Raw genomic sequence first — 24,074 nt, 5'->3', positions numbered from 1 at the left:
AGGACATGGCTCAAAAAAAGAAAGAATGGGGCATGTTAAAGAGGTACAGAAGCCAACCTCAAAGAGAAGTGGTCGGGCCAGGCATGGTGGCTCACATCTGTAACGCCAGCACTTTGGGAGGCCAAGATGAGAGGATCGCTTCAGCCTAAGAGTTGGAGGCCAAGCTTAGCAATGTAGCAAGGCTCTGTCTCTACAAAAATTTCAAACTAGCTGGGCATGGTGGCATGTGCCTGTAGTCAGCTACTCGGGAGGCTGAGGCAGGAGGATTGCTCAAGCCCAGGAGTTCAAGACTGTAGCAAGCTATGATTTGCACCACTGAACTTCAGCCTGGGTGACACAGTGAGACTCTGACTCACACACACAGACCCACACACACACACAAAATTCTTAAATGAGCTCCCATTACTCCAAGAAAAAAAAAAATCATTCCTGCTCTGGGTGGAGTTGAGTGTGACAAAATGAGACAAGGGACAGCCTCAGGCTGCACAAAGCCACATGTGAAGCACCCAGCGAAGCTGGGGACCATGGAACTGGTCCACTCCCCACAGGCTCTTGCTGTCCGTCTCCATCACCCACGCCCTGTGTATGGGTCTGAGCATACTCCATCTGTGCCACAGGCCTCCCTCCTGCTGTGGGCCCATCTCTCCTCCCTGCAAAGGGCAGCTGAGGGCTTGGATCGCCTGCTCCCGGAGCTGCCTACCATGGAAAAGCACGCAGCCAGCAGAAAGCGCATCCCCTTCTCCCGAGGTTGGATTCTCCTGGAAGGCCCATGCCCCTGCGCCTGCCTCTTCAGAGCAAGCCAGGCCCTAACACTCCTTCCTTCAGCCAATGGCCAGACGCCTAGAGAGGCCGGGAGCTAAGACACAAATAGCGCAGCCCGGCATTGTGCCCCTGTTCCTGGGATGCCCACGTGACCCTTCCAGGCCTCTCATCTGCCTGTGTGTCTGAGGCCATGACATGCTGAGCACCTACTATGTGCCAGGCACAGCGCAAAGTGTCTCAAGTACAGCATCGTATTTAATTCTCACAACTCTAAGGGTGGGAACTGATACCGTCACTATCATCAGTGAAGAACCCAAGGCCTAGGAAGTTTGAATAACCTGCCCAGGGCCACCGGCAAGCCAGAGCTGGAGCATGAATCCAAAGCTCACGTTGGCCAATCCGAGGAGTTGCGCAGTGCAGACTCACCAGAGACCATTCCTGTGCTCAAGTCTGGCTCTGCCACTTAACAGCTGTGCCACCTCAAGCAAACATCCCTACTTCTCTGAACCTTACTTTCTGTAGTGAGGATAAAATCGACCTGCCTAACTTGCTAGGGGGTTTTAGAAGAGGCAAAGAGACAGCACTTGGCTGAGAGTGGGCACCGAATACAGTGAGTTTTTATTATTACTGTTATTAAGCCCCGTCCTGGGATTTTCCATATCCATATGAAAATGGATATCCATATTCATATGAAAACTTTCCATATTTCAGTGTTTCTGAAATCCGCATTTGGTTTGGATGCTTGTCCCCTCCAAATCTCATGTTGAAATAGGATCCCCAGTGTTGGAGGTGGGACGTGGTGGGAGGTGTTTTGGTCACGGATCTCTCGTGAATGTTTTGGTGCCCTTCCCATGGTGATGGGTGAGTTCTGAGTTCACACGATACTGGCTGCTTAAGAGTCTGGGACCTCCTCCTGCTCTCTCTTGCTCCTGCTCTTGCCATGTGATGTGCCTCCTCCCCTTCACCTTCTGCCATGGATGGAAGCTCCCTGAGGCCCTCACCAGAAGCAGAGGCTGGTGCCACGCTTCCTATACAGCCTGCAGAACCATGGGCCAAATAAACTCTTTTCTTTATAAATGACCCAGTCTCAGGTATTTCTTTAGAGCAACTCAAGAATGGACTAACACATGTGGCCACCCCTCCAATGCCCTGCCTCAGTGCCAACCTATCCTGGCATGTCTCCCAGATGCAAGGAAGCTCCCTGCTGCCCACCCAGAGACCCACCTGAATCCTCTGTCATCGATGTAGCAGTGCGCGGCGGAGACAAGCCAGTTGGGAGAGATGAGGGAAGCACCGCAGATGTGGCCCTGGCCCAGAGCGTGCAGGCTCACCTGCCAGGGCCACTCGCCCTCATCCGCATCCGTGCCCCCAACAACACGAGCCTGTCTCGTGAATGACCGCAGCCCACAGTCTGCAGAGGGGGCAGAGAACCAGAGGGCAGCAAGTCAAGGTGGGCACGTCGAACCCCAAGGGGATATGCAGTGGGTGCCAGGAGACCCTGTTTGAGGAAGCCAGCTTTTGGCGTGCACAGCACTGCTGGCATGGCCAGGGTGTGAGGGACCCCCAAAACTATCTTTGAGCTTCACAGACTCCCTTCCAGCATGCCCCTCCTTCTCCCAAATTCAAACCCTCATCTTCCCACCTCCCCCTCCCTCACAAATGCAGCGAGGGCCTCCAGAGGCTGGCTGGTCAGCTTCACTTTGATTTGGGTGTCATCTGCCTGATTTGACATAATTTGGGACCTCACAGGGGAGGGGGCGGCATGGAGCAGGGAGAAGCATTTTTGAATGCTGAAGGGCACAGCTCTCAGAGGGACGAATGAACTGCTGACGTGAGGTCACAGGACAGCTGTAGCTGTGCTCAAATCTAACCTGTGGCCAGCCAGCGCTTCTGAAACACGGAGACTGCAAATTAAAGTATGGGCAGGCAAGGGTGACACCCTGCCTTGGGCTTGGGTGAGCTGGGCCGCCCTTCTCCAGGCTACTGCTCCACAGTTGTGTCTACATAGCAGGGGCCAGCAACACACTGCAGCCACGACCTCGCCATGCTACAGAGGCGCTGAGATGCTGGCGGTACGGGCCTTTCTCCAAGACCAGAGCCAGCCCGTGGGGTGGTGCCTTCATGCCAACTGGCAAGGCTACTATTTCCTCCAGGACACGCGCCCGCTCACCCAAGCACAGAGCTGCTAAGTGAGGTGCTGGCAGGATTGCACCTCCAGGTGCACCTTCTGGTGGGCACTTCACACAGTGAACAACCTGCACAACCATATTCGGATGCCCTGCTCACCACAGTCCTTCTCATCTGAGCCGTCGCTACAGTCCTCCTTCCCGTCACACTCAGGGTTGCCCTTGCTCAAGCAGAGCCCGTTGAGGCAGCGGTAGGTGTGTTTGGTACAAGTGACGACGTTCACTGTTCAAGGAGGAGGACGAGGGAGGGGATCAATTCCTCTGCAGCATCCGACCAGAAGCCAGAAACCACCAATGGCGCTTCATGGCCCCTGCACCTTACCCCTCACCCAGGCCTGCCCCATCCACACCCACTGGCCTCCCACACTGCTACAGGTTCTCCACCTTCTGGAAAGTTCTCCCCCAACCGGAGCCCTTTCTCATCACACTTAACACACAGGTGATTTGTGTTCATTAAACTCGGGGCGTCCTGCATGTGCGTGTGCTCAGGGCAGCCTCCTCCAGGGACGAGGCCCCCAGCAGGAATGTGGGTGGGGCGGGCCTCACCCTTGGCGCAGGAGACCTCGTCGGACCCGTCCCCACAGTCGTCCTTCCCATTGCACTGCTGGCTCTTCGAGAGGCACTTCCCATTAGAACACCTGAAGGTCTGGGCTGGACAACCTGGAGAGGCACCGGGACTCAGCCACCAGGAGCCACCGTGAGTCGCCCCGCCCACCTGCCCGCCCAGGCAGCCCCTCCCCAGCACTCACTGCACCCCTGCTCGTCGCTGTTGTCTCCGCAGTCGTTCACACTGTCGCACACCCAGAAGAGGGGCTTGCAGAACTTGTTCTTGCAGGTGAACTGGTGGCTGGCGTCGCAACCTGGAGCAGGGTAAGGGGAGGTCGGCCGTGAGGCCCTCATCACTCACTGCTTCCCCAGGATGCCCAGGTGATCAGAGCTACCTGGGGACCACTTTCCGATCTAAAGAGAGGCCCAGGTGGCCCTGCTCCACCAGCTACTAAGCTGACCTAGCACCTCCGAGACACCCCACCACCTGCCCCATAGGCCAACATCTCCATATGGCAGGGTGGGGAGGGGGGCCAGAGGTCTCTACACAGGGCCGAGAGCAAAAACTCCCACCACCTCCGGCCTTTCTGCCTCAGCAGCCAGCCAGCCTGCAGGGCCATGGGACACGGGCAGGGCAGGGAAGGAGGGTGGGGAGACCCGGGCTCCCAGCCCGACTCACTGCAGTTGAGCTCATCGCTGTGGTCGGTGCAGTCGGCCCAGCCATCACAGCGCAACTCCTTCCGGATACACCGCCCCGTGCGGCACGTGAACTGCCCCGGGCACGCTGTGGGCACAAGCAGGCCTGAGGCCCCCAGCACCCACTCACCTCCCTCCGCTGGCTCCCGGCTCCCTCCCTCAGGCCAACCTCCCAGCCACAAACACACAGGAGCAGGGCGGGTGCTGTGGCCCCGGGCAGGGATTGCCCAGGCCCACCAAGCTGTGACAAAGGGGTTCCTGCACCTGCTGCTAGTGTGGGAAGAGGGCTGGCTACAGACTCCAACCTGGGCTGGCAGGGTCCCTCCCCACCACTGAGGATCGAAGCCCAGGAAGCCCCAGGTGCCCTGCAGTGAGGCCGGCTGGTCGCAGGCCCTGCCCTGCCCTGTGTGCTGGGCTGCCTGGTGCCCCTGAGGGCCAGGCCCCGCCTGTGACGCTCAGCTGGTCCCCAATGCATGTGATGTGTCCTATCCAAATGTAGTGCAGCATCACGCACTTTCTTCACTCTAAACATTTTCCATATTTCAATGTTTCTGAAATCCAGAGGCATCTGACCACTTTGCAGATGACAAAGTTGTAAGGAGACCATTGTCACCACCTCGGCACAGGTACACTTCAGTCACAGGTAAGTGTTTAGATCAAAGGTGTCGGTTCATCCAAGTGTACTTTTGGTGGTGAGCCAGGCCCTTGAATTTTACCTTAAATTCGGATTCCTAAGCATAGTTAAATGTCTTCCCAAGGTTATTCTACGACGCAGGGTTGAAATAAAAACACGTTGTATATGTGGAAGAACCACTGCTCATACAGCCAACGGTGCTTCCTAATGTGTCTCAAAATTACGCTGTGAATCCTAACGGTGCTAACAGGCCACAGAGGCAAGCACAGATGATCAAAGTCACGGTGAAGGTGGGCCTGAGGGACAGATGGCCGGGGGAGCTCAGATGAGGGGCGTCTCCAGCCGCAGGTACCTCATGCTGGGACTGCAACCCAGAGGGGCACGGTGTGTACCAGCGCTCACAGCCAGCCTGCTTTAATTAATGCATCAAAGGTAGCGTGTTTTCCTCCCAAAGCTACGGGAGGGGCGAGATGCTCTTACGTTCTCCAGCATTTTAGAATCAGCAAAGCATGATGCTAACGAGATGCAGGGTAGACAGAACATGCGGTGCAGGCCCCCGCCAGCCCTCCTGCCAACAATGTTCACTCACGGTCACTGGAGTCGTAGGAGAGGTATTCGGCTAAGAACCCGGTGTCAGTGTAGGACTGATCTGAGTGGAAGCGAACTGTGATCTTGTTGCTGTTGCTGGTGACAACGAACTGGGACCTCTCTCCGCAGTACCTGGAGCGGGGGTGGGGCACAAGGTGAGGAGGGACAGCTGGGAGCCGGGGGACTAGGGGTCTGGTGGGACCCCTCCCCCTGCAGCATGGGCCCGGCAGCCCCCATACCCCTGGGGACTCACTTCTCCCCATTGATCTCCACGTAGTCCTTGGGGCAGGTGCCCGTAGGCACGCCGGGCTCCAGCAGGTAGAAGAATTTGAAGCGCACCTTCACATGCTGGTTGTTGGGCACCTGAGGGAAGAGAGGCTGCTGGGAATGTGCGGCTTCCCTCCCGCCTCCCTGAACCTGAGGACGTCAAAGGGAGGCGGTGGCATGGACCAGGGACAGACGTATGCCTTCCATCACCAAGACAGGTTGGAAAGTTCTCAGTGTTTTTGTTTGTTTGTTTGTTGGTTTGTTTGTTTGTTTTTTGGGATGGAGTCTTGCTCTGTCGCCCAGGCTGGAGTGCAGTGGCAAGATCTCGGCTCACCGCAACCTCCGCCTCCCGGGTTCACGCCATTCTCCTGCCTCATCCTCCCGAGCAGCTGGGATTACAGGCACACGCCACAACACCCAGATAATTTTTTTTGTATTTTTAGTAGAGATGGGGTTTCACCATGTTGGTCAGGCTGGTCTCAAACTCTTGACCTCAGGTGATCTGCCCGCCTCGGCCTCCCAAAGTGCTGGGATTACAGGCGCAAGCCACCACACCCGGCCTCTTTTCTTTTTTTTTTGAGATGAAGTCTCACTCTGTCACCCAGGCTGGAGTACAGTGGCAAGATCTCGGCTCACCACAACCTCCGGCTCCCGGGTTCAAGCTACTTTCCTGCCTCAGTCTCCCGAGCAGCTGGGATTACAGGCGCCCGCCACCACACCCGGCTAATTTTTGTATTTTTAGTAGAGACAGGGTTTCACCATGTTGCCCAGGCTGGTCTCGAACTCCTGACCTCATGATCCACCAGCCTTGGCCTCCCAAAGTGCTGGGATTACAGGCGTGAGCCACTGCGCCCGGACCTCCTGGCATTTTTAAAGAAAGGAAAGGGAGGCAGCTCTGGCTGGGATGGCGTGAGCAGCACAGACAGGCGACTCTCTTGTCTCACACGCCTTCTTTGATTTCTTCCTGATGGCACCTCTGAGACTCAGGCACTATCACCCTCACTTCACCTAGGGGCAAGCTGAGGCCCAGGGAGCTTCAGCAACTGCCCAGGTCGTTCCATCACCTGACAAGGAGCTAGGATAAGAGTCTGGGTCTGCCTGACACTGCAGGAAGACCTGACCCCACCCTGGGCCCTGAGACACATGGTCTCTTTGGGGTTTATTTGTTTTTGTTGTTTTTTGAGACAGGGTCTCACTGTTGCCCAGGCTGGAGTGCAATGGCACTGTCATAGTTTACTGTAGCCTTAAACTCCCGGGTTTAAGTGATCCTCCCACCTCGGCCTCCTGAGTAGCTGGGACTACAGGCGTGCACCACCATGCCTGGATAATTTTTGTACTTTTTTGTAGAGATCAAGCCTCAGTATGTTACACAGGCTGGTCTTGAATTCCTGGCCTCAAGTGATCCTCCTGCCTTGGTCTCCCAAAGTGCTGAGATTACAGGTGTGAGTCACCACGTCTGGCTGCCTCTTTGGGGTTGATAAAGGATCTCCCCTTCCCTTTCTTCTGTCTTCCTCATTTGCCATCCACCTCTCTCTCTCACACACACACACACACGCACACACACATGCACACACATGCACACACATATGCACACATCCACACAGGGAGACATACACACGTGCACATACATGCTCACACACACACACGTTCACACACCCCATAGCTCCTACCTCAATGTTCCACGTGCAGTCAATGTTGGGTGGGTAGTGGCCTGGGTAGTAGGGGCTGTTGAATGTCCCCTGGGCTTTACGTAAGCGGCCTCCACAGCCTGAGAGGAAAGGTGGGAGAAAGCAAGAGGATCAGGAACCTGCCCGGCCAAGCAGGCCGGCGAGGGCTCTGCAGCCTGAGGCCTGGAGCTGCCTCCTGGACGCCTGGATGCTGCACAGCAAGTGCACAGCCAGGAAGGCCACGTGCCAGGTGCCAAAGCTTCGGGAGGGCTCCTGACCCAGGCGGTCGGCCAGATAGATGCCTTTGGCTCAAGCTTCAGCCTCTGCTGCTGACCTAGGCCAGCTCGCCAACCACGGGGTCTAGCCTGTGGCCTCCTAAGCTCTGGTCACCCCCACTAAAGCCTTCCCCTTCTCCGCGGCCCGAGGGCAGTTCCGCCCTGCCCTGCCCTTCCTTACTGCCCATCTTAGGCAGCTGGAAGAAGGTGGCCTCGAAGCCGGGATGCCGCCGCTCAGTGTTGGTGATCAGTGTGATGAGCAGGACGTTCTGGGAGGAGTGGAAGGTCAGGTTGTAGGAGGGAGGGTAGGTGCCACACAACCTGTGGGGGCAGAGGGCGGGCATTAGGAAGAGCAGACAGAACCCAAGTTTCTCACACACCCAAAACAGGCTCCCAGGCAGAGGTGCCTGAGGACCCCAACCCTAACTCTGGTCCCATCCACAGAGGCCAAGAATGGAGTCAAAAAGACCTTCATTCAAGTAAGTCCCTCCCCCACACAATCTCTGATGGAAGGAGTTAGTGATAAACCGTTCACCTTTGTTTAAAAGAGCAACACCCAGCTGGGCGCGGTGGCTCACGCCTGTAATCCTAGCACTTTGGGAGGCCGAGGCGGGTGAATCACCTGAGGTCAGGAGTTCGAGACCAGCCTGGCCAACCTGGTGAAATCCCGTCTCTACTAAAAATACAAAAATTAGCTGGGCGTCATGGTGCACACCTGTAATCCCAGCTACTCGGGAGGCTGAGGCAGGAGAATCGCTGGAACCCGGGAGGCGGATGTTGCAGTGAGCTGAGATCGCGCCACTGCACTCCAGCCTGGGCGACAGAGCGAGACTCTGTCTCAGAAAAAAAAAAAAAAAAGAGCAACACCCTAGACACAATACATGCCCAATAAACTGTGGGCTCAATCAGAACAACAGCAGTAGTAACAACCAACATTTATTAAGCACACGCCAAGGTCGGGCCTATAATCCCAGCCCGTTGGGAGGCCGAGGCAGGAGAATTGCTTGAGGCCAGGAGTTTCAGACCAGCCTGGGTAACACAGTGACACCTCATCTCCATAATCAAAAAAACTAGCTGGGCACGGTGGCGCTTGCCTGTAGTCCCAGCTACTCCGGGGCGAGGCCAGAGGATTGCTTGAGCCTCAGGAGTTCAAGGTTACAGTGAGCTATGATTGCGCCACTGCACACTCCAGCCTGGGTGACCAGGAGACTCAAAAAAAAAAAAGAAGAAGAACATGCTTGGCATGGTTCTCGGTGCTCTTAAATCTATTAACTCATAATCTTCATAACAGCTCTATGAAGTAGATACTATTATCCTTATCTCAGAGGTGAGGAAACAGACACAGAGATCTTCAGTAACGTGCCCAACATCTCATGGTTAATAAGTGGCAGGCTTAGAATTTAAACTCAGGCATTCAAGCTCCAGAGTCCACACTGCTCACAACCGTGGCATCCTGATTGTGTCCCCTCCTTCTAAACAATGCAACCTTACAAAAACCCTGAGAGAGAGGGTGACTGATTTGGAAAGATCATTATAATATACTTCATTTGTTAAAGCAGGTAATGAGACTGAATGCACAGGATAATCCTATTTCTTATCACACACGGCAAAAAAGGCTGGGAGAATAGACATCAAAAATTTGGCCGGGTGCTGTGGCTCATGCCTGTAATCCCAGCACTTTGGGAGGCCAAGGCGGGCAGATTACCTGAGGTCAGAAGTTCGAGACCAGCCTGACCAACATGGTGAAACCCCATCTCTACTAAAAATACAAAAAAAAATTAGCTGGGTGTTGTGGCACGTGCCTGTAATCCCAGCTACTCGAGAGGATGAAGCAGGAGAATCGCTTGAACCCAGGAGGTGGAGGTTGCAGTGAGCCGAGATCTTGCCACTGCACTCCAGCCTGGGCAACAGAGCGAGACTCCATCTCAAAGAAAAAGAATTAACAGTGGTTATTTCTAGGCAGTAAGATGACAAGTGACTTTAATCTTCCTTTTGCTTGTCGATTTCTTTTTCCTACTGGGACCATGTACTTCTTTGTTGTACAATTAATAAATTAGAGAGATGGAAAAGAAGTCCTGGTTACGAAGCTGTGGCAGCAGATGGTTCTAGATTGTTCTTGGCCTGAATTTTAGCCCATTATTAATGGACTAAATGAAATGTCCGCCCAGCTCATTTCCATAGACAGCCACAGAAGGCTCTGGCCCAGCGCGTGCAGGAGAGGTGGCTCGCCCACCACGCACAGCACCTCTGTGCGGTACGCTCCACCCTGACGTGGGGTATCCCACAGGTACATTAACCACGCCTTTCTGTTTTCTGTAATGCAGGTGCTTTGACATCTGGGGCCCTGCTGACTGTGGAGGGCTGGCCAATGCTTACAGATAGGAAAGGACTCAGCTGCGAGCAAACCTTCCCTATGCAAACCCACCTCCTCCGAAAGGATCTCACACTCAGGGCCACTATTCTTTTCCCTAACCACCCCAGGCCCAAGTATCAGAGAACTAGGGACAGCTCCTATGCCCCAGAGCCTACTGAAATTATTCAAACAAGCCAGTTCTAAACCTCTCACCCTGATTTGTCTTGCCTTTTCTGTGTAAACCATATACAGGCTCTTTATTTTATTTATTTATTTTTTTTGAGACACAGTCTCGCTCTGTTGCCCAGGCTGGAGTGTAGTAGTTCGATCTCGGCTTACTGCAACCTCTGCCTCCCAGGTTCAAGTGATTCCCCTGCCTTGGCCTCCCAAGTAGCTGGGATTACAGGCACCCGCCACCACACCCAGCAGATTTTTGTATTTTTAGTAGAGACGGGGTTTCACCAGGTTGGCTTGACTGGTCTCGAACTCCTGACCTCAAGTGATCCAGCCACCTTGGCCTCCCAAAGTGCTGGGCTTACAGGCATGAGCCACCATGCCCGGCCCATAATAAAGGCTCTTGCTTACATTTTCCCCTCATTCCTGTTACCCCTTGACCAACCTGGTGCTTCCTCGTGTGGCCTGAGACAGGGTCTTGCTCTGTTGCCCAGCCTGGAGTGCAGTGGTGCAATCAGAGCTCACTGCAGCCTCGACCTCCTGGGCTGGAGAGCCTCCTGCATCAGCCTCCTGAGTAGGCTTGCACCACCACACCCAGCTAAGCTTTTTATTTTTTTATAGAGGCAGTCTTGTTGCCCAGGCTAGTCTCAAACTCCTGGCCTCAAGAGATCCTCCCGCCTCAGCCTCCCAAAGTGCTGAGATTACAGGCATGAGCTACCATGCCCGCCATCAAAATTGTCTTTTCAAGAGCAGTCATCTCCTGATCTGTTGGCCTTCATATACCTGAATAATAAAGCCTACATTTTACAACTGTGAGCAGTGCCTTCTCTCTGGCAGTTCAGGGGGGCACACCCTGCACAGGCTGCACAGGCTGGATTTGGTATCTGGGGACCATAGAGCCTTCCTCTGCCTTGCCAAGGCTGAGAAAAATCACCTCCCAGACTCCACTGGAGCTCCAGCTGAGGATCACACCACATGTGCCTCCTGCTGCCTGGATGTTTAGCAGTGGCCTGTGGCCAAGAGTCATATACTGTATCCCAGGCCTGTGCCACAATCCGTTGAAGAAGCTGGCCCCCTATAGGGCAGCTGCCAAGCTCCCACAGCCCCACCCGCCCCCCGGGGTACTCACTGCACCAGGGCGTGGGGCTCCATGGGGCTCAGGGTGTTGTATACCATCACCAGGTCGCTGCTGCGCTCATCACAGGACGCAAGGTCAAAGCTGCGGAAGGTGAGGCTCAGCACTGAGTCGGCATCTCCCCGCAGGGCCCACTGGCAGCGGGCATGAGCGGGGTAGGGGCTGTCAGGGAAGCCGGGCGTGGTGAAGCGCATCAGCTCCACACCGCGGGCGTGCAGGGCAAAGCTGCAGCTGTCTGCGCAGGAGACAAGAAGAAGGGCATGTGTGGGGGCAGGGCTGGGCAGAGCTGGGGGAGGAACCTGAGACCCCGTGGGTGTGCATCTCAGGCCTGGCCCCTTTGAGATGCCCCAGGCTGCCCTGGGCCTCGGGAAATCAGGAAGGGGGCTTCTCAGAAGGGCCTGGAAGAGGAAGGGTCTGGAAAGATCATCATAATATACTTCATTCAGAGGGACATGCTTCTGGGGACCCCACTGGCTCAAGGGCATCTGGCCACATCCCCCCTCTTCCCCACCCAGAAGAGGAGGCGGGCACGATACTTACTGTCCTGGGTCCTCTGTACTGTTTTGGGGTCAGTGGCTGAAGAATAAGAAGAAGAATGAAGCATTTCCTGATACAATCCATTTCCTTATTCCTGCTTCCTTATTATCTAAAGGGAGGTGCCCTGCCAGCACGTAGTCTTCTCTCTGGGGCACTGGGCCCTGGGAGTGCCGGTCCCCTGCAATGGTCCAGGGCCCAGCCCCACTCCATGGAAGGCTGGCCAGTCCCATGCCCACCCCTGGCCCTCGGACTCACGGAAAGCCACCACTGAGGTGACCACAAAGGACTTCAGGGAGCGCGCCCGCGGGGGCAGCATGACTACGCGCTCCTCGGCCATGACGCGCTCGGCCTCCTCCACCAGGTGCTGCGGGATACTGAACTCAGACCAGTAGTAGGCGATGACGCTGCCCTCGCTGGGGAGAGAGCGGAGGCCTGAGGCGGAGCTCTGGGCCCCATTTCCCCCACGTGCGCCTAGAGCGACTCCAGGACACGTGGGCCGCTCGGGCCGCCCACGGGGGCACACCTGGGCCCTCCATCTGCAGAGGCCCTGCCCCAGCTCGTCTGTTGTGTCACCCCTCTTTCCACCCCGAAGCAAGAGGCCTTGCCCCTTTGCCCTCTGCTCTCACAGTCTCATCCCCAACCAGACCGATTCTGGGGGCCTCTCAGGGGTAGGAATGAGGAGGGGAACCCATTGGAGTTTGGCCACAAGCGAGGACACACCGAGTGTCACCTTCCTGAGCCTGTTTTCTGACCTGAGAAAGGAACTGGGAATGCCACCTGCCACACAGCATTCCCCAGGGTTCAAACGAACAGCAAAATAAAAAGCACTTTGAGAATAAAGTCTATTTTTTTACAGAAGTATGCGTGAAAAACTGCTCAAGCACAGAAAATGTGGGGACTCATTGAAGCCTGCCTGAATACCCCAACTCCCCCAAACCCAAATTTGGAAAAACAACAAAGAATCACAGCCGATCCTGGCATCATGCCAAACACTTCACAGGCCTTTGGACAGCTCATCACAGCAACAGCTACAGTCACCTTTGTCATGGGGCAGAAGAGTCAGGCTGCCAAGTAACGCACAGGAGGACACAGTGAGGACCCTCCTTGCTCTCCAGGCCAGGACCTCCAGCACCATCTCCCGCTTCCTGCCCCACACACTGTACCCCAATCATACCCCCAGCCAGTCTGGGGTGCATCCCACTGAGCCTTCTCTCCACACCCACCTGAAGGCCGTCACGGCCGACTCCTTGTGGTAGGGGCCCAGGAACGGGACTCCGCTGTACAGCAGCTTCAGCTGAGGAAGGGCAGAGACTCAAGGCGGGCCCCACACGGCAATGACCCTGCCCCAAGCCCGGGCTGCTCCCTCCACTCCAGGGCCCGGGTCCCCTTTGCAGATCACCCCCCTCCAGGGCCCAGGTCCCCTTCGCAGGTCACCCCCATCCCAGGGCCCTGGGAGCACAGGCGAGGTATGTCTCCCCTGACCAGCAGGTGGGACACCAGGGCACACAGCCCGGCAGGGCTCTGGGCAGGCTGCACTCACCGCGTCCTTCACCTTGCTGGCCAGGCTTACAAACTCAGTGGAGTTGGAGTTCTCGTAGGCATCCACAAAATTCTCATTTGTGATCCTCATGTAGCCATTGAAGACCTTCTGGACACGCACGTCCCGGTCTGTGTGAGATCAGAAGGCGCTCAGCCAGGGGAGGCGGTGCTACCCCCGTCTGTCCCTTGCCGTCCACAATGGGGAATGAATGCCGGGAGGGGGCCATGGGTCAGCCCTGACTGCTTCCCATCACTCCCCATCAGGGTTCCAGAGAGGCCAAGAGATCCTCATGTCCTCAGTAGGTGGCCCTGGGTCTGTCCGCTGAGGGAGGAGGGACAGTCACCCCTTGTCGTCCTCCCCGGAGCCAGCCCCAGCTTTACTCACACTGCAAATGCCACACCAGGAAGCCGATCCCCAGCGAGACCAAGAGGAGGCCGATCAGCACGGCTGCCAGCACCACCCAGCGCCCCGGGCCATGCTTTTCCACCTTCTTGACGTTGTTGACCGGCAGGAACTCCACGCCTTCCTCCAAGCCATTCACTTTCTGCAGGGAGAGAGGCACCGCCACTCAGACCCTCTCACCCCCTCTTCCCCCTGCGCCCTGCTGGGGAAGATGTTCACATTTTCTGAGGTCCGGCTTGGAGAAGAAAGCAGGGGCTTGGGTGAGAAGAAGGAGGCTTCCCCCAGAGGCATGAGGACCACTGCCCAGAGCGCAGACCCCGGGACATGAACCCTGGGCGTGCTCTGGGAGGAACACAAGGTCGGCCTTCCTGGCCACGATCTCAGGGTCTGGACAGCACCAGGCAATCATTGCTCACGAATTGTTCATTTAAATTAAAACACAATAAAGGGCTGTCGAACCCGGTCCTCGAGGTCTCCCCTTCAGTGAATCACCTTCGACACGGGTGGATGCCTCGAAGGGTAGCCCCAGCCCAGGCCCATGACTGGCAACTGTGGTGCCCCTGTGCAGACTTCTAGGAGCAGGCCCTGCTCCCTCGGACACAGCCCCTGCCAGATTCAGTCCCCCCATCACCTGGCCCAGGAGCCTGTGGCCAGCACTCAACTGCACACCCTACCCAGCAGCCTCACCCTGCTGATGGTGAACCAGCCAAAAGTAAAAAGGTGGTGCTGTCATGGAAAAAACTGCTCTGTGTTTAACCTTGGGAACCCCAGTCCAGGACCTCAAGGCACAGTGAGAGGCCCACTGTGGGAATCCACACCCATGCGCAGCCCCAAGAGAGGGAAAAGCAAACAAACCAAACGCCCAAAAGACAGGATGGCAACTTCCCTGGGTTCCTCCCTGCCGAGGGTATCCATGTGAGGGGCCAGAATACGGAGGGGCAGGTGGGGTGTCTGCTGCACCCAGTGACAGACCGGTGAAGGTTTCTGCCCATAGCACATGCCATCTGCCCGCCCTGAATAGTGGGGACGTACCATGGCCTGGCACTGTGGCACTCTCAGTTTAACTACCTCACACCCACTCAGTACAGCTCACAACAAAAGCAACAGCCCATCCCAAACCCACAGGTGTTGGCCCTTTCGACGGTTTCCTGATGTTGTTCTTCTGGTGGTGATCTCATAATTCGACAGTGTAAATTTAAGCTGATACGTCTTGGTTTGTCACATTTACCCATTATCAACTCACTGCATGAAAGATTCTCCTCACTCCTGCCTTACTGGGATAGGATACTTGTAACTCCAATTTTAGTTTCCTCATTGTCCATATTTGTGACTTGATCTAATATCACACACAGAAACACACCCCAGACGGCCACTTAAAATGTGTTCAAGATGCTTGTTCTGGAGTCTGTCTCTATATTTCTAAATAATACGCCAACACCATAATCTCTTGACTCATCTATCTAGACATCGGCTGACTTTCTATTATGACAAGATGGATTTTAGTGTCCTTCCGCCCTTTCTCTCCCCATCCTCCCAACAGTTACAGGCCCAAAGTTTAAAAAAAATTATATCCATACTCTAGGTTTTCATTATTAGCCTGTGAAAATATTGTTCACTATTATGTTTCCTTTCTTTGTACAATTTCTTTGTTTTTCCTGCTGTGAATTTTCATTGACTGGGGTTTCTTTTTAACTTGTACCCAAATCTTTACATACAATCTAAGAACTCTGCAATACTCTTCTCAATCTTCTACATGTAATATCTGTTAAATAACTTATTTCATATTCTTCCTGAGGGCCACAGTCCTGGAGCCGCCTGTCCTTTCTCATAGCAAGTTGTCTAGAACTTCCTTCACCATCACCCTGGGATTTTCCTTAATCTCCTTCTGTGTTAAAACCCCTATTTCCTGGATTCATTGTCTTCATCTCTCTTGGTTTACACTTCATTTTGGTGGAACACATACTTTTTAAAAATTTTTTTCTAACCACAAAGACCCAGAAGAGATGAACATATACTTTCTGAGAAGAATATTTTTTGATACTTTGCATGTTTCTGAAAATACCTTAATTCTACATTCACACATTTATGGAACTTTGGCTGGGTATAGAACTATAGGTTTAAAATAATTTTCACTTAGAATTTTGAGGGCTCAGGCTGGGCGCGGTGGCTCACGCCTATAATCCCAGCACTTTGGGGGCCGAGGCAGGTGGATCATCTGAGGTCGGCAGTTCGAGACCAGCCTGGCCAACATGGTGAAACCCTGTCTCTACTAACAATACAAAAATTAGCTGGGCGTGGTGGCACGTGCATGTAATCCCAGCTACTCAGGAGGCTGAGGCAGGAGAATCGCTTGAACCTAGGAGGCAGAGGTTGCAGTGAGCTGAGATTGCGCCACTGAACTCCAGCCTGGGTGACAGGGTGAAACTCTGTCTCAAAAACAAAAAAAAGAAAGCATTTTGAGGGCTCCATTGTTTTTTAGCTTCTAATTTGCTTTTGAGAAATATGATAATATTATAAACTCATTATCTTTTACTTATGACTTCGTTGTCTTTCTTTGAAAGCCTTGAGAATGTGCTTTGAATTGGGTCTTTTTGTTTTCTTGACATAGGGTCTTCCTGTGTTGCCCACGCTGGAGTGCAGTGGTCTGATCATAGCTCACTGTAACCTTGAACTCCTGAGCTCAGGCAATCCTCCCACTTCAGCCTCCTGAGTAGGTAGGACTATAGCTGTACACCACCATGTCCAGTTAATTTTTTTATAATTTTTTGTAGAGGCAAGGTCTTACTACGTTGCCCAGGCTTGTCTCGAACTCCTGGCTTCAAGCTATCCTTCCATCTCAGCCTCCGAAAATGATTTTCCTGTCTTATTTTTTAGATTATGTCTCCCTTTCATTTCCTCTGGTCTACCATTCTTTAATCCTTATTATATTTATCCTCTATTTATCCTTTCTCTGTATTATCCATCTCATTATTTTTAACCTTTCAATTGAGTTTTTCATTTTTGGTATCAAAATTTTAATTTCTAAGAGCTTTCTGGTTCTTTGAATTTTCCTCTTTTATGGCATCTTGTATTTGTTTCATGAATGCAAAACCTTCTCATCTTTATATTTCCATTGAGTATCTTTCTCTGTTTTTGACTTTCTCTTCCATGTTGAAGACTTTCCTCAAATGCTGGGGGATCCTTGGTGGTTATTTTTATTTAGAAACAAGCTCCTGGAGGCTGTTTGGAAACTCTGTGTGCATGCCTTGCCACAACTGGCTTCACTAGGGGGGACACAAGTGAGTGGCTAAACATTTTTTTTCTGGGCACTCCCAACAGTTAGACTATATACATCTTCCTGTGGATGGTTCCACTGCTCCAGAGAATAATTTTCTAATCTCCTGGCTGGAGTGATTTAAACCCAGCCACTAGCATTCAGGAACATGTAGGAGAAGAGACTCATTCCCCTTCTTTTCACCTCTCTCTACAGCCTTCCTCTGTACCTGGGGTCCTCAAGCCCACATATTCTTTGATTCAGTCTCTCCAGACTATTTTTCCCATCCACTGTGGGAGACTGCTGGGGCCTTTGTCTTTTTGCTTGGGGCCGAGGTGGAGATTTGGGTATTTCTAACAATGTCCTTTCTTGTCTCACCTCTGTCTTCTAGAATACTTGAGCCCAATCTTTTCTGAGCCTGGCAGAGAAGAGACCATTACCAAAGAAATATTGAAAGGATGTTTCCAAGAGCTGAAGAGAGTCGTAAATCTTCCAATTCAAAGGGCTCAGTGAGTGGTGAGAAAGACAAATGAAACAGCACATATAGCCAAACAGACTGTATTGTGATGACATTTCGGAACATCACAGATAGGAATGGATCCTCTACGCCTCTAGCTGTCATCTTTTCTCTCCCGTAGTTTGCGTTTCTTCAGCGTTTGGTTCTATTTTGGGAATTTCTTTGACTTGCTCTTGCAAACCTTCCATTAAATTTAAAAAATAGCTTCATTGAGGTATTATTGCATAAAATAAAGTGTATATATTTAAGTGTACAATTTTGGGCATCCATATGCACCCATGAAACCATCCACAGCTAAGATGATGTCCATGTCCATCTCCTTCAAAGTCTCCTCCTGGCCCCTCCCACATGTTCCTCCCTGAATCCTTTTCCTGTCCCCAAGAAACCACTCATCTGTTTCAGGCTGCTTTTCCCGGAGCTTTATGTAAATGGAATTCTGCAGTATGCACTCTTCCACCTGGCTTCTTTCACTCCGCATGATTCCTCTGAGACTCACGCAGGTTCCTGTGTGCACAGCAGTGCATACCTTTTGGTTGTTGCTGTATTTATCCCATCGTTCGGACACACAACATGTGTTTACCTGTTCACCTATTGATGGACATTTGGGGTGTCTCCAATTTGAGGCCATTACAAACAGAGCTGCTAGAAACACTCCCGTAGCTGTCTTTGTACTGACATATCAGCAATGAAAAACTGGAAACTAAAACTAAAAGACACCATTTACAATAGCTTCAAGAATATGAAATACTTAGAGGTAAATCTGACAAAAAGTGTACAAAAGCTGTACACTGAAAGATGCAAAATACTGCTGGGAGAAATTCTAAAAGACTTAAATTAGTTGAGCAATATATGCTGTTCATGGATTAGATGATTCAATATTAAGATGTCTATTCTCAAAATTAGCTATAGATGCAATGCAATCTTTTTTTTTTTTTTTTTTTTTTTTAAGATACAGGGTCTTGCTATGTTGCCTAGGCTGGTCTTGAACTCTTGGCTCAAGCAATCCTCCTGCGTCAGCCTCCTGAGTAGCTGGGACTACAGTGTGCACCACTGCACCCAGCTGCAACTAGATATTTTTATGTTATCTTTGGAACTTCGCCTTTGACTTTCTTTCAGGCTAGGTTTTCTTTAGACATCTGGTGGCCTCTGGTAGTCTAATCATATTTAAGAATGAGAAAACAGAGATTTCGGCTAGACTCTGAACAGACCGTGTACGTGTATATATGTATAAGAAATGTAGGCCGGGCGTGGTGGCTCACGCCTATAATCCCAGCACTTCGGGAGGCCGAGGCAGGCAGATCACCTGAGGTCAGGAGGTCAAGACCAGCCTGGCCAACATGGTGAAACCCCATCTCTACTAAAAATACAAAAAAATTAGCCAGGCATGGTGGTGGACGCCTGTAATCCCAGCTACTCGGGGGGCTGAGGCAGGAGAGTCGCTTGAACCCAGGAGGCAGAGGTTGTGGTGAGCCAAAATCGTGCCATTACACTCCAGCCTGGGCAAGAAGAGCGAAACTCCATTTCAAAAAAAAAAGTAACAAAAGTGGCCAGGCGCGGTGGCTCATGCCTGTAATCCCAGCATTTTTGGAGGCCAAGGCGGGTGGATCACCTAGGTCAGGAGTTCGAGACCAGCCTGGCCAACATGGGGAAACTCCATCTCTACAAAAAATATAAAAAATTAGCTGGGTGTGGTGGCGGATGCCTGTTATCCCAGCTATTTGGGAGGCTGAAGTACAAGAGTTGCTTGAACCTGGGAGGCGGAAATTGCAGTGAGCCGAGATCACACAACTACACTCCAGCCTGGGCAACAGAGTGAGATGCAGTCTCAAAAAAAAAAAAGAAATGTAACAAAAGGGCCAGGCACGGTGGCTCACACCTGCACTGTGAAAGGCCAAGGTGGGCAGAAATCACGTGAGCCCAGGAGTTCGAGATCAGCGTGGCCAACATGGCTAAACCCAATTCAAATGGCTCAGTGAATGGTAAGAAAGACAAAAATACAAAAAAACTAGCCAGACATGGCAGCATGCACCTGTAGTCGTGGCTACTCGGGAGGTTGAGGCAGGAGGATGATCTGAGCCCAGGGAGGCTGAGGCTGCAGTGAACCATAGTCATACCACTGCCCTCCAGCCTGGGCGAGACAGCAGAACCTCATCTCGAAAAAAAAAAAAAAAAAAAAGGAAAGAAAGAAAAAAAGAAATGTAACAAAATAATAATGTATTATGTTTAGATGTATATCCAATTCACAGGGTAATTTCACAACCATTTTCTTCCTGGCTCTTCATGACAATCCTGTGACTCATTCAAGACTGGCTGGTGCCATCACCCTGCTCTAGAAAGAAGGTAGTGAATAATGCTGATTTTGCAAAGGTCACCCAGGACTTGGTGGCAGATCCAGAATCTGGTCCTGGTTTACTGCCTCCCAGTGTGGTTAGGTTCCAGACTTCAGGGAGCAAGGATTCAGGGAAACAGAAGACAGAGACTCCCATGAGAAGGGGGAAGGTGGCTGAGGGCATTGACTCGGGGGTCACCCCAGGCTCTGCCACGGAGCAAGGCTGTCAGCAGTGGTGCTAGCTCAATGGTGGGTCCTCTCTCCTCCCCGCAGTGTGAGTTCTGTGGCTACACTCAGCCCAAAAGTGCTGTCTAATCAGTAACTGGGCTGCTTCCTTTTATAACCTTAGCTCTTGGCTCCATTTTCAGGTGTAACAGAGATACTCTTGCATAATCCCATCGTTTTATTGATAAGAACACTGAGAATGAAAGAGAGGGAGTGGCCTGTCCAAGGTCACAAAGTTAATAAAGTCAGTGAAACAGCAAAGCTCTTTTCACTCCTGGGTGGGGGAGGAGGAAGGGGGAGGTCTCAGGGAACTCCCATCCACTTAGACACTTAGACAACTGTAGGCATAACACCTCTCTACGGGGCCACAGCCGACAGGAGAGATCCTATGCCTGCGCCTGCTTTCACTTCTCCTGTCTCTCTTTCTTAAAAGTAAACATCTTTGCAGGTGCACACATAAAACGGTGCTATGAAGCCAGGTGTGTCTGCTTACCATAAACACAGACAGAGGCCACGTAACTATCACAGCCTCTTCCTGCTGGCCCACTCTAGTTAGATCCTGGCCGAAGGACCCAGAAACACAGCTCGGCTCCAGGCCACTCAGACAAGGGAACGAGGAATGAATTCCAGGCGGGAGGTTGGGGATAAAGGGCTCAGGACAAGCAGGGTACAGACCCTAAAGGGCCCGGATCTAACAGGGACCACCACCATCCCACCCAACAGTGGCAAGATCAGACCACCATCCCATCCAGGAGGGATGGATCAGACCACCACCATCCCACCCAGCAGGGACGAGATCAGATCACCACCATCCCACCCAGCAGGGATGAGATCAGATCCCCACCATCCCACCTAGCAGGGACGAGATCAGATCACCACCATCCCACCCAGCAGGGACCACCGCCATCCCACCCAGCAGGGACAAAATCAGACCACCGCCATCCCACCCAGCAGGGACAAAATCAGACCACCACCATCTCACCCAAGAGGGACCACTGCCATCCCACCCAGCAGGGATGAGATCAGACCATTGTCATCTCACCCAACTTTCTGCAGGGAGCGAAGGGTCAGATCCAGAAACCCGGGAAGGGGAAGTGGAGAGGTCCTGGAGCACACCCTATTTTATCTTATCGCATTGTCTGAAGCACACTAGATGCATATCCTCCCCAAGGCCGGGCTCTCCAAAACAAAAAGAAAAAAAACACTGATTTCTAGAGAGCCAAAAAAGAGACCTATTTTATTTGATAATATAGGAAAGATTCTTGCAGCCAGCCTACTCCCATTAAGTCAGAGAAACTCACCAGGGCTGAAAGCTAAATGCTGAGCCAACAAAACTCTGTGTGAGTCAACCAGAGAATCCTGCCTCTGAGAGGAACGCTCTCCTGGTTCCTCAAACACACACTAGACCTGCCACTGAGTGCAAACTCTCCAGGGCCCACGACCCTACTGGCTCTGGGGACCAAGAAGTCCAAAGCCAGAATTTGCCATGGGTAGCTCAGAGCATGGTTATCCTTAGAGAAAAGCAATGGGGAAGGGCCCCTACACTTACCAACAACAAAAATACTACCAACTGCACACAAAGCCACACAAGATTCCAACCAAAGCAGACAGGGAAAAATGAAGCTTCGGGCCAGACCCTTTCTAAAGATCATTCCTCATGTGGCTAAGGTTGGGTGTGATCTGCTGGGAAGGAAGGGGCTGAACCTGGAAACCTCAAGAGGCCCCTTGGAATCCTGGGGAGGGACCGTGAAGGGCAGTCACATGACAATGGGTAACCTGCTTCTGAGGCTGAAGATCAAGGTCAAGGGGCAGGGGCGATGCCACCAGCTAGGGACACAGTTGTGCTGCTCAGACCTGAGACGAGGACAGGGGTGGCTGGATTTGTGTGCTGCTGCCAAGTGCCACTGATTTGTGGCCAAGGCTCTTGACTGACACGCTCAGTGACTCCCAGGTGGGACGGATTTCAATCCCATGACGTCATCACCCCCACCAGGGCCATGAGAACCATAAACTAACCCTGTAATTGTTCAAGCGAGAAAGGAAAGTAGAGCCTGAGCACCTGCAAGGGTTTCCCCGGGGAAGAAAGCATTCTGTGGCAGGTCGAAGATGCCTTCCTTTGCAAGGGAAAGACCGAGCCAGCACAACCTCGTGGCCGCTCCCTGCCGGACTGGCTACAAGGTTGTGCTGGATCCTGGCCAGATTCCCCGGAAACCCAGCACGGCTCGAGCCCACCTCAGATGACAGCAGGGAATGACTGCCAAGAACGAACTCTGTGTTTGTCATCTGGGCAATGCTGAGCTGAGAATGATACCAGAGGGATACTGCAGGAAGGCCTCTTCATCAGGCTGCTGATTATAAAAGGGACCTGTCTCCAGCTAGGAGGGACCCCACATAGACAGGCACTCCCCAGTTAAATCAGCAGCCCCGGGGAAGCTCCAGCAGCTGTGCACAGAGCAGGCGGTCAGCAGGCTCCTGAGGACGGGACTTCACCCCACCTGCCACCATGGCAGTCCAGGGCCCAGCACAGGGCCTCATAAAAGAGGACACTTGAGTGCTTATCTGGGGATGACCAAGGGGCAAATGAGAAAGGAAAAGAAAGCCTACACTGGAACCCTCCCACCCACTCCCCAACCAGTGGTAATCGATCGCTCTACAAGCCAATTTTCACGAAACCTGCAAAAGCCTACGGTTCCCATTGATCGCAACCCCCAGCATTTCCCGGACTTGTCTGGTCGTGAAAAAGAACAATAAAAATCAACTGAAACAAATGCAGTGTTTGTTCCACATCCAGATTCCCAAGCCCCTCTCCCTGGAGATGCTGATGTCATGCGTCAGGAGTAGGGCCTAGGATTTGGAAGTTTTTATCAAGTGCCCCAGGTCATTCTTGGGAACCTGAAAGCTGGAGAAACTCCACCCACCATTTCCAGGAGGCTCACCCCTTCCTGTCACCAGCAGGAGAAGCTGGCTTAGAGTCTCAGCTGGTCTATTTTGAGCAACCACCTGGGATGAAGGGAAGCTGCTGTGCAAGGTCGAACTTTGCTTCCACGCCCTGGGGACCCTCCCACAATTGGTTATAAGCATCGTCCCAGAAGTCCCTGAGGCTATCACTTTTCCCAGAAATACACACTCCAGCTCCTCCTGGGAGAGCACAGGACCAGCTGCAGGCCCAGCCAGCTGCTGGCAGACACCCCAAAACCCCGGCCTGCCCACCTTTCCCTTTGACCCGTCACCGCCCTCAGCCGCCCCGCCAGAAGGAGCTGCTGGAAAACAGGTGGGGCTGCAGGGCCCCAAGGAAGATCCAGAAATATCTGTAGATCTGTAACCCCAGCCCATCAGGGGAACACAAAGCTGGCCCACGGCCAAGAACTCCCACCGAAGGAAGTAAACCACAAGTCTCCACACCTGGTTACAGCCTGAAGGAAAGTCCCCCAGGGCCTGACTCAGCCAGCTGGGAGGACGTCGTCAACACAGAAACCCAGTGGTTCTCTGCCAGCGAGCAGCCAGCTCCTGCAGGTTTCAAGTTCCGTCCCAATTCCCAGCACTGCCCAGGGCCCTCCCCACGCGCCAAGGGACCGGGAGCCTTGTACAGAGCACCCTTGACATAAGTAACGCCATCTTAGAAAAAGACTTCATCTTACATTTTATAGGGCACTTTGCCAACAGGGACAAGACGTTTTGCTTAATAAATAAAGACTACATCCAACCAGACAAGGGAACACGCAAGCACACTACTTCACTGTTGGTCCAGAGGACTCTGTGGCCATAAAAAGAGCAGGACTTCGGCAGCTCGAGATGCCCTCTTCACTGACACTGTTTTGCTGTCACTCATGATAAGCACCCAGCATCTGCCAACGAAGGCTCTGCCAACATCAGAAACTCTTCCCGGCAAGACCGACAAATGACCCAGCTCACACTAGGAGACTCTTTTTATCTTCGCGGCTCTTCCTGGACTGGTTTGTTAACCCTTTTTCCTATCCCCTTTCTCTTG

At 52.7% G+C, this 24,074-nt stretch overlaps 1 protein-coding gene across 2 annotated transcripts in view; it reads right to left on the bottom strand.

The window, feature by feature from the left end:
* The window catches only part of ST14 (ST14 transmembrane serine protease matriptase), a 50,866-nt gene that overhangs the window by 8,401 nt on the left and 18,391 nt on the right, over positions 1–24,074 (bottom strand). For both annotated transcript variants that reach the window (XM_054440489.2, XM_054440490.2), the window contains exons 2-16: positions 13,745–13,904; positions 13,361–13,488; positions 13,044–13,114; positions 12,076–12,233; positions 11,824–11,859; positions 11,278–11,518; positions 7,803–7,942; positions 7,350–7,447; positions 5,666–5,775; positions 5,414–5,544; positions 4,174–4,278; positions 3,698–3,808; positions 3,495–3,608; positions 3,049–3,171; positions 1,987–2,173 (exon numbers count right to left, since the gene is read on the bottom strand). In XM_054440489.2, the coding sequence (XP_054296464.2) occupies positions 1,987–2,173; positions 3,049–3,171; positions 3,495–3,608; positions 3,698–3,808; positions 4,174–4,278; positions 5,414–5,544; positions 5,666–5,775; positions 7,350–7,447; positions 7,803–7,942; positions 11,278–11,518; positions 11,824–11,859; positions 12,076–12,233; positions 13,044–13,114; positions 13,361–13,488; positions 13,745–13,904 (1,913 nt within the window). The remainder of the gene's footprint in view (positions 1–1,986; positions 2,174–3,048; positions 3,172–3,494; positions 3,609–3,697; positions 3,809–4,173; positions 4,279–5,413; positions 5,545–5,665; positions 5,776–7,349; positions 7,448–7,802; positions 7,943–11,277; positions 11,519–11,823; positions 11,860–12,075; positions 12,234–13,043; positions 13,115–13,360; positions 13,489–13,744; positions 13,905–24,074) is intronic.

This window comes from Pongo pygmaeus, chromosome 9 (assembly GCF_028885625.2).
Source record: "Pongo pygmaeus isolate AG05252 chromosome 9, NHGRI_mPonPyg2-v2.0_pri, whole genome shotgun sequence".
In the NCBI taxonomy this organism is placed as follows: Eukaryota; Metazoa; Chordata; class Mammalia; order Primates; family Hominidae; genus Pongo; species Pongo pygmaeus.
The sequence above is the reverse complement of the archived record's forward strand: the minus strand, read 5'-3'. Positions and strand labels throughout refer to the sequence as shown.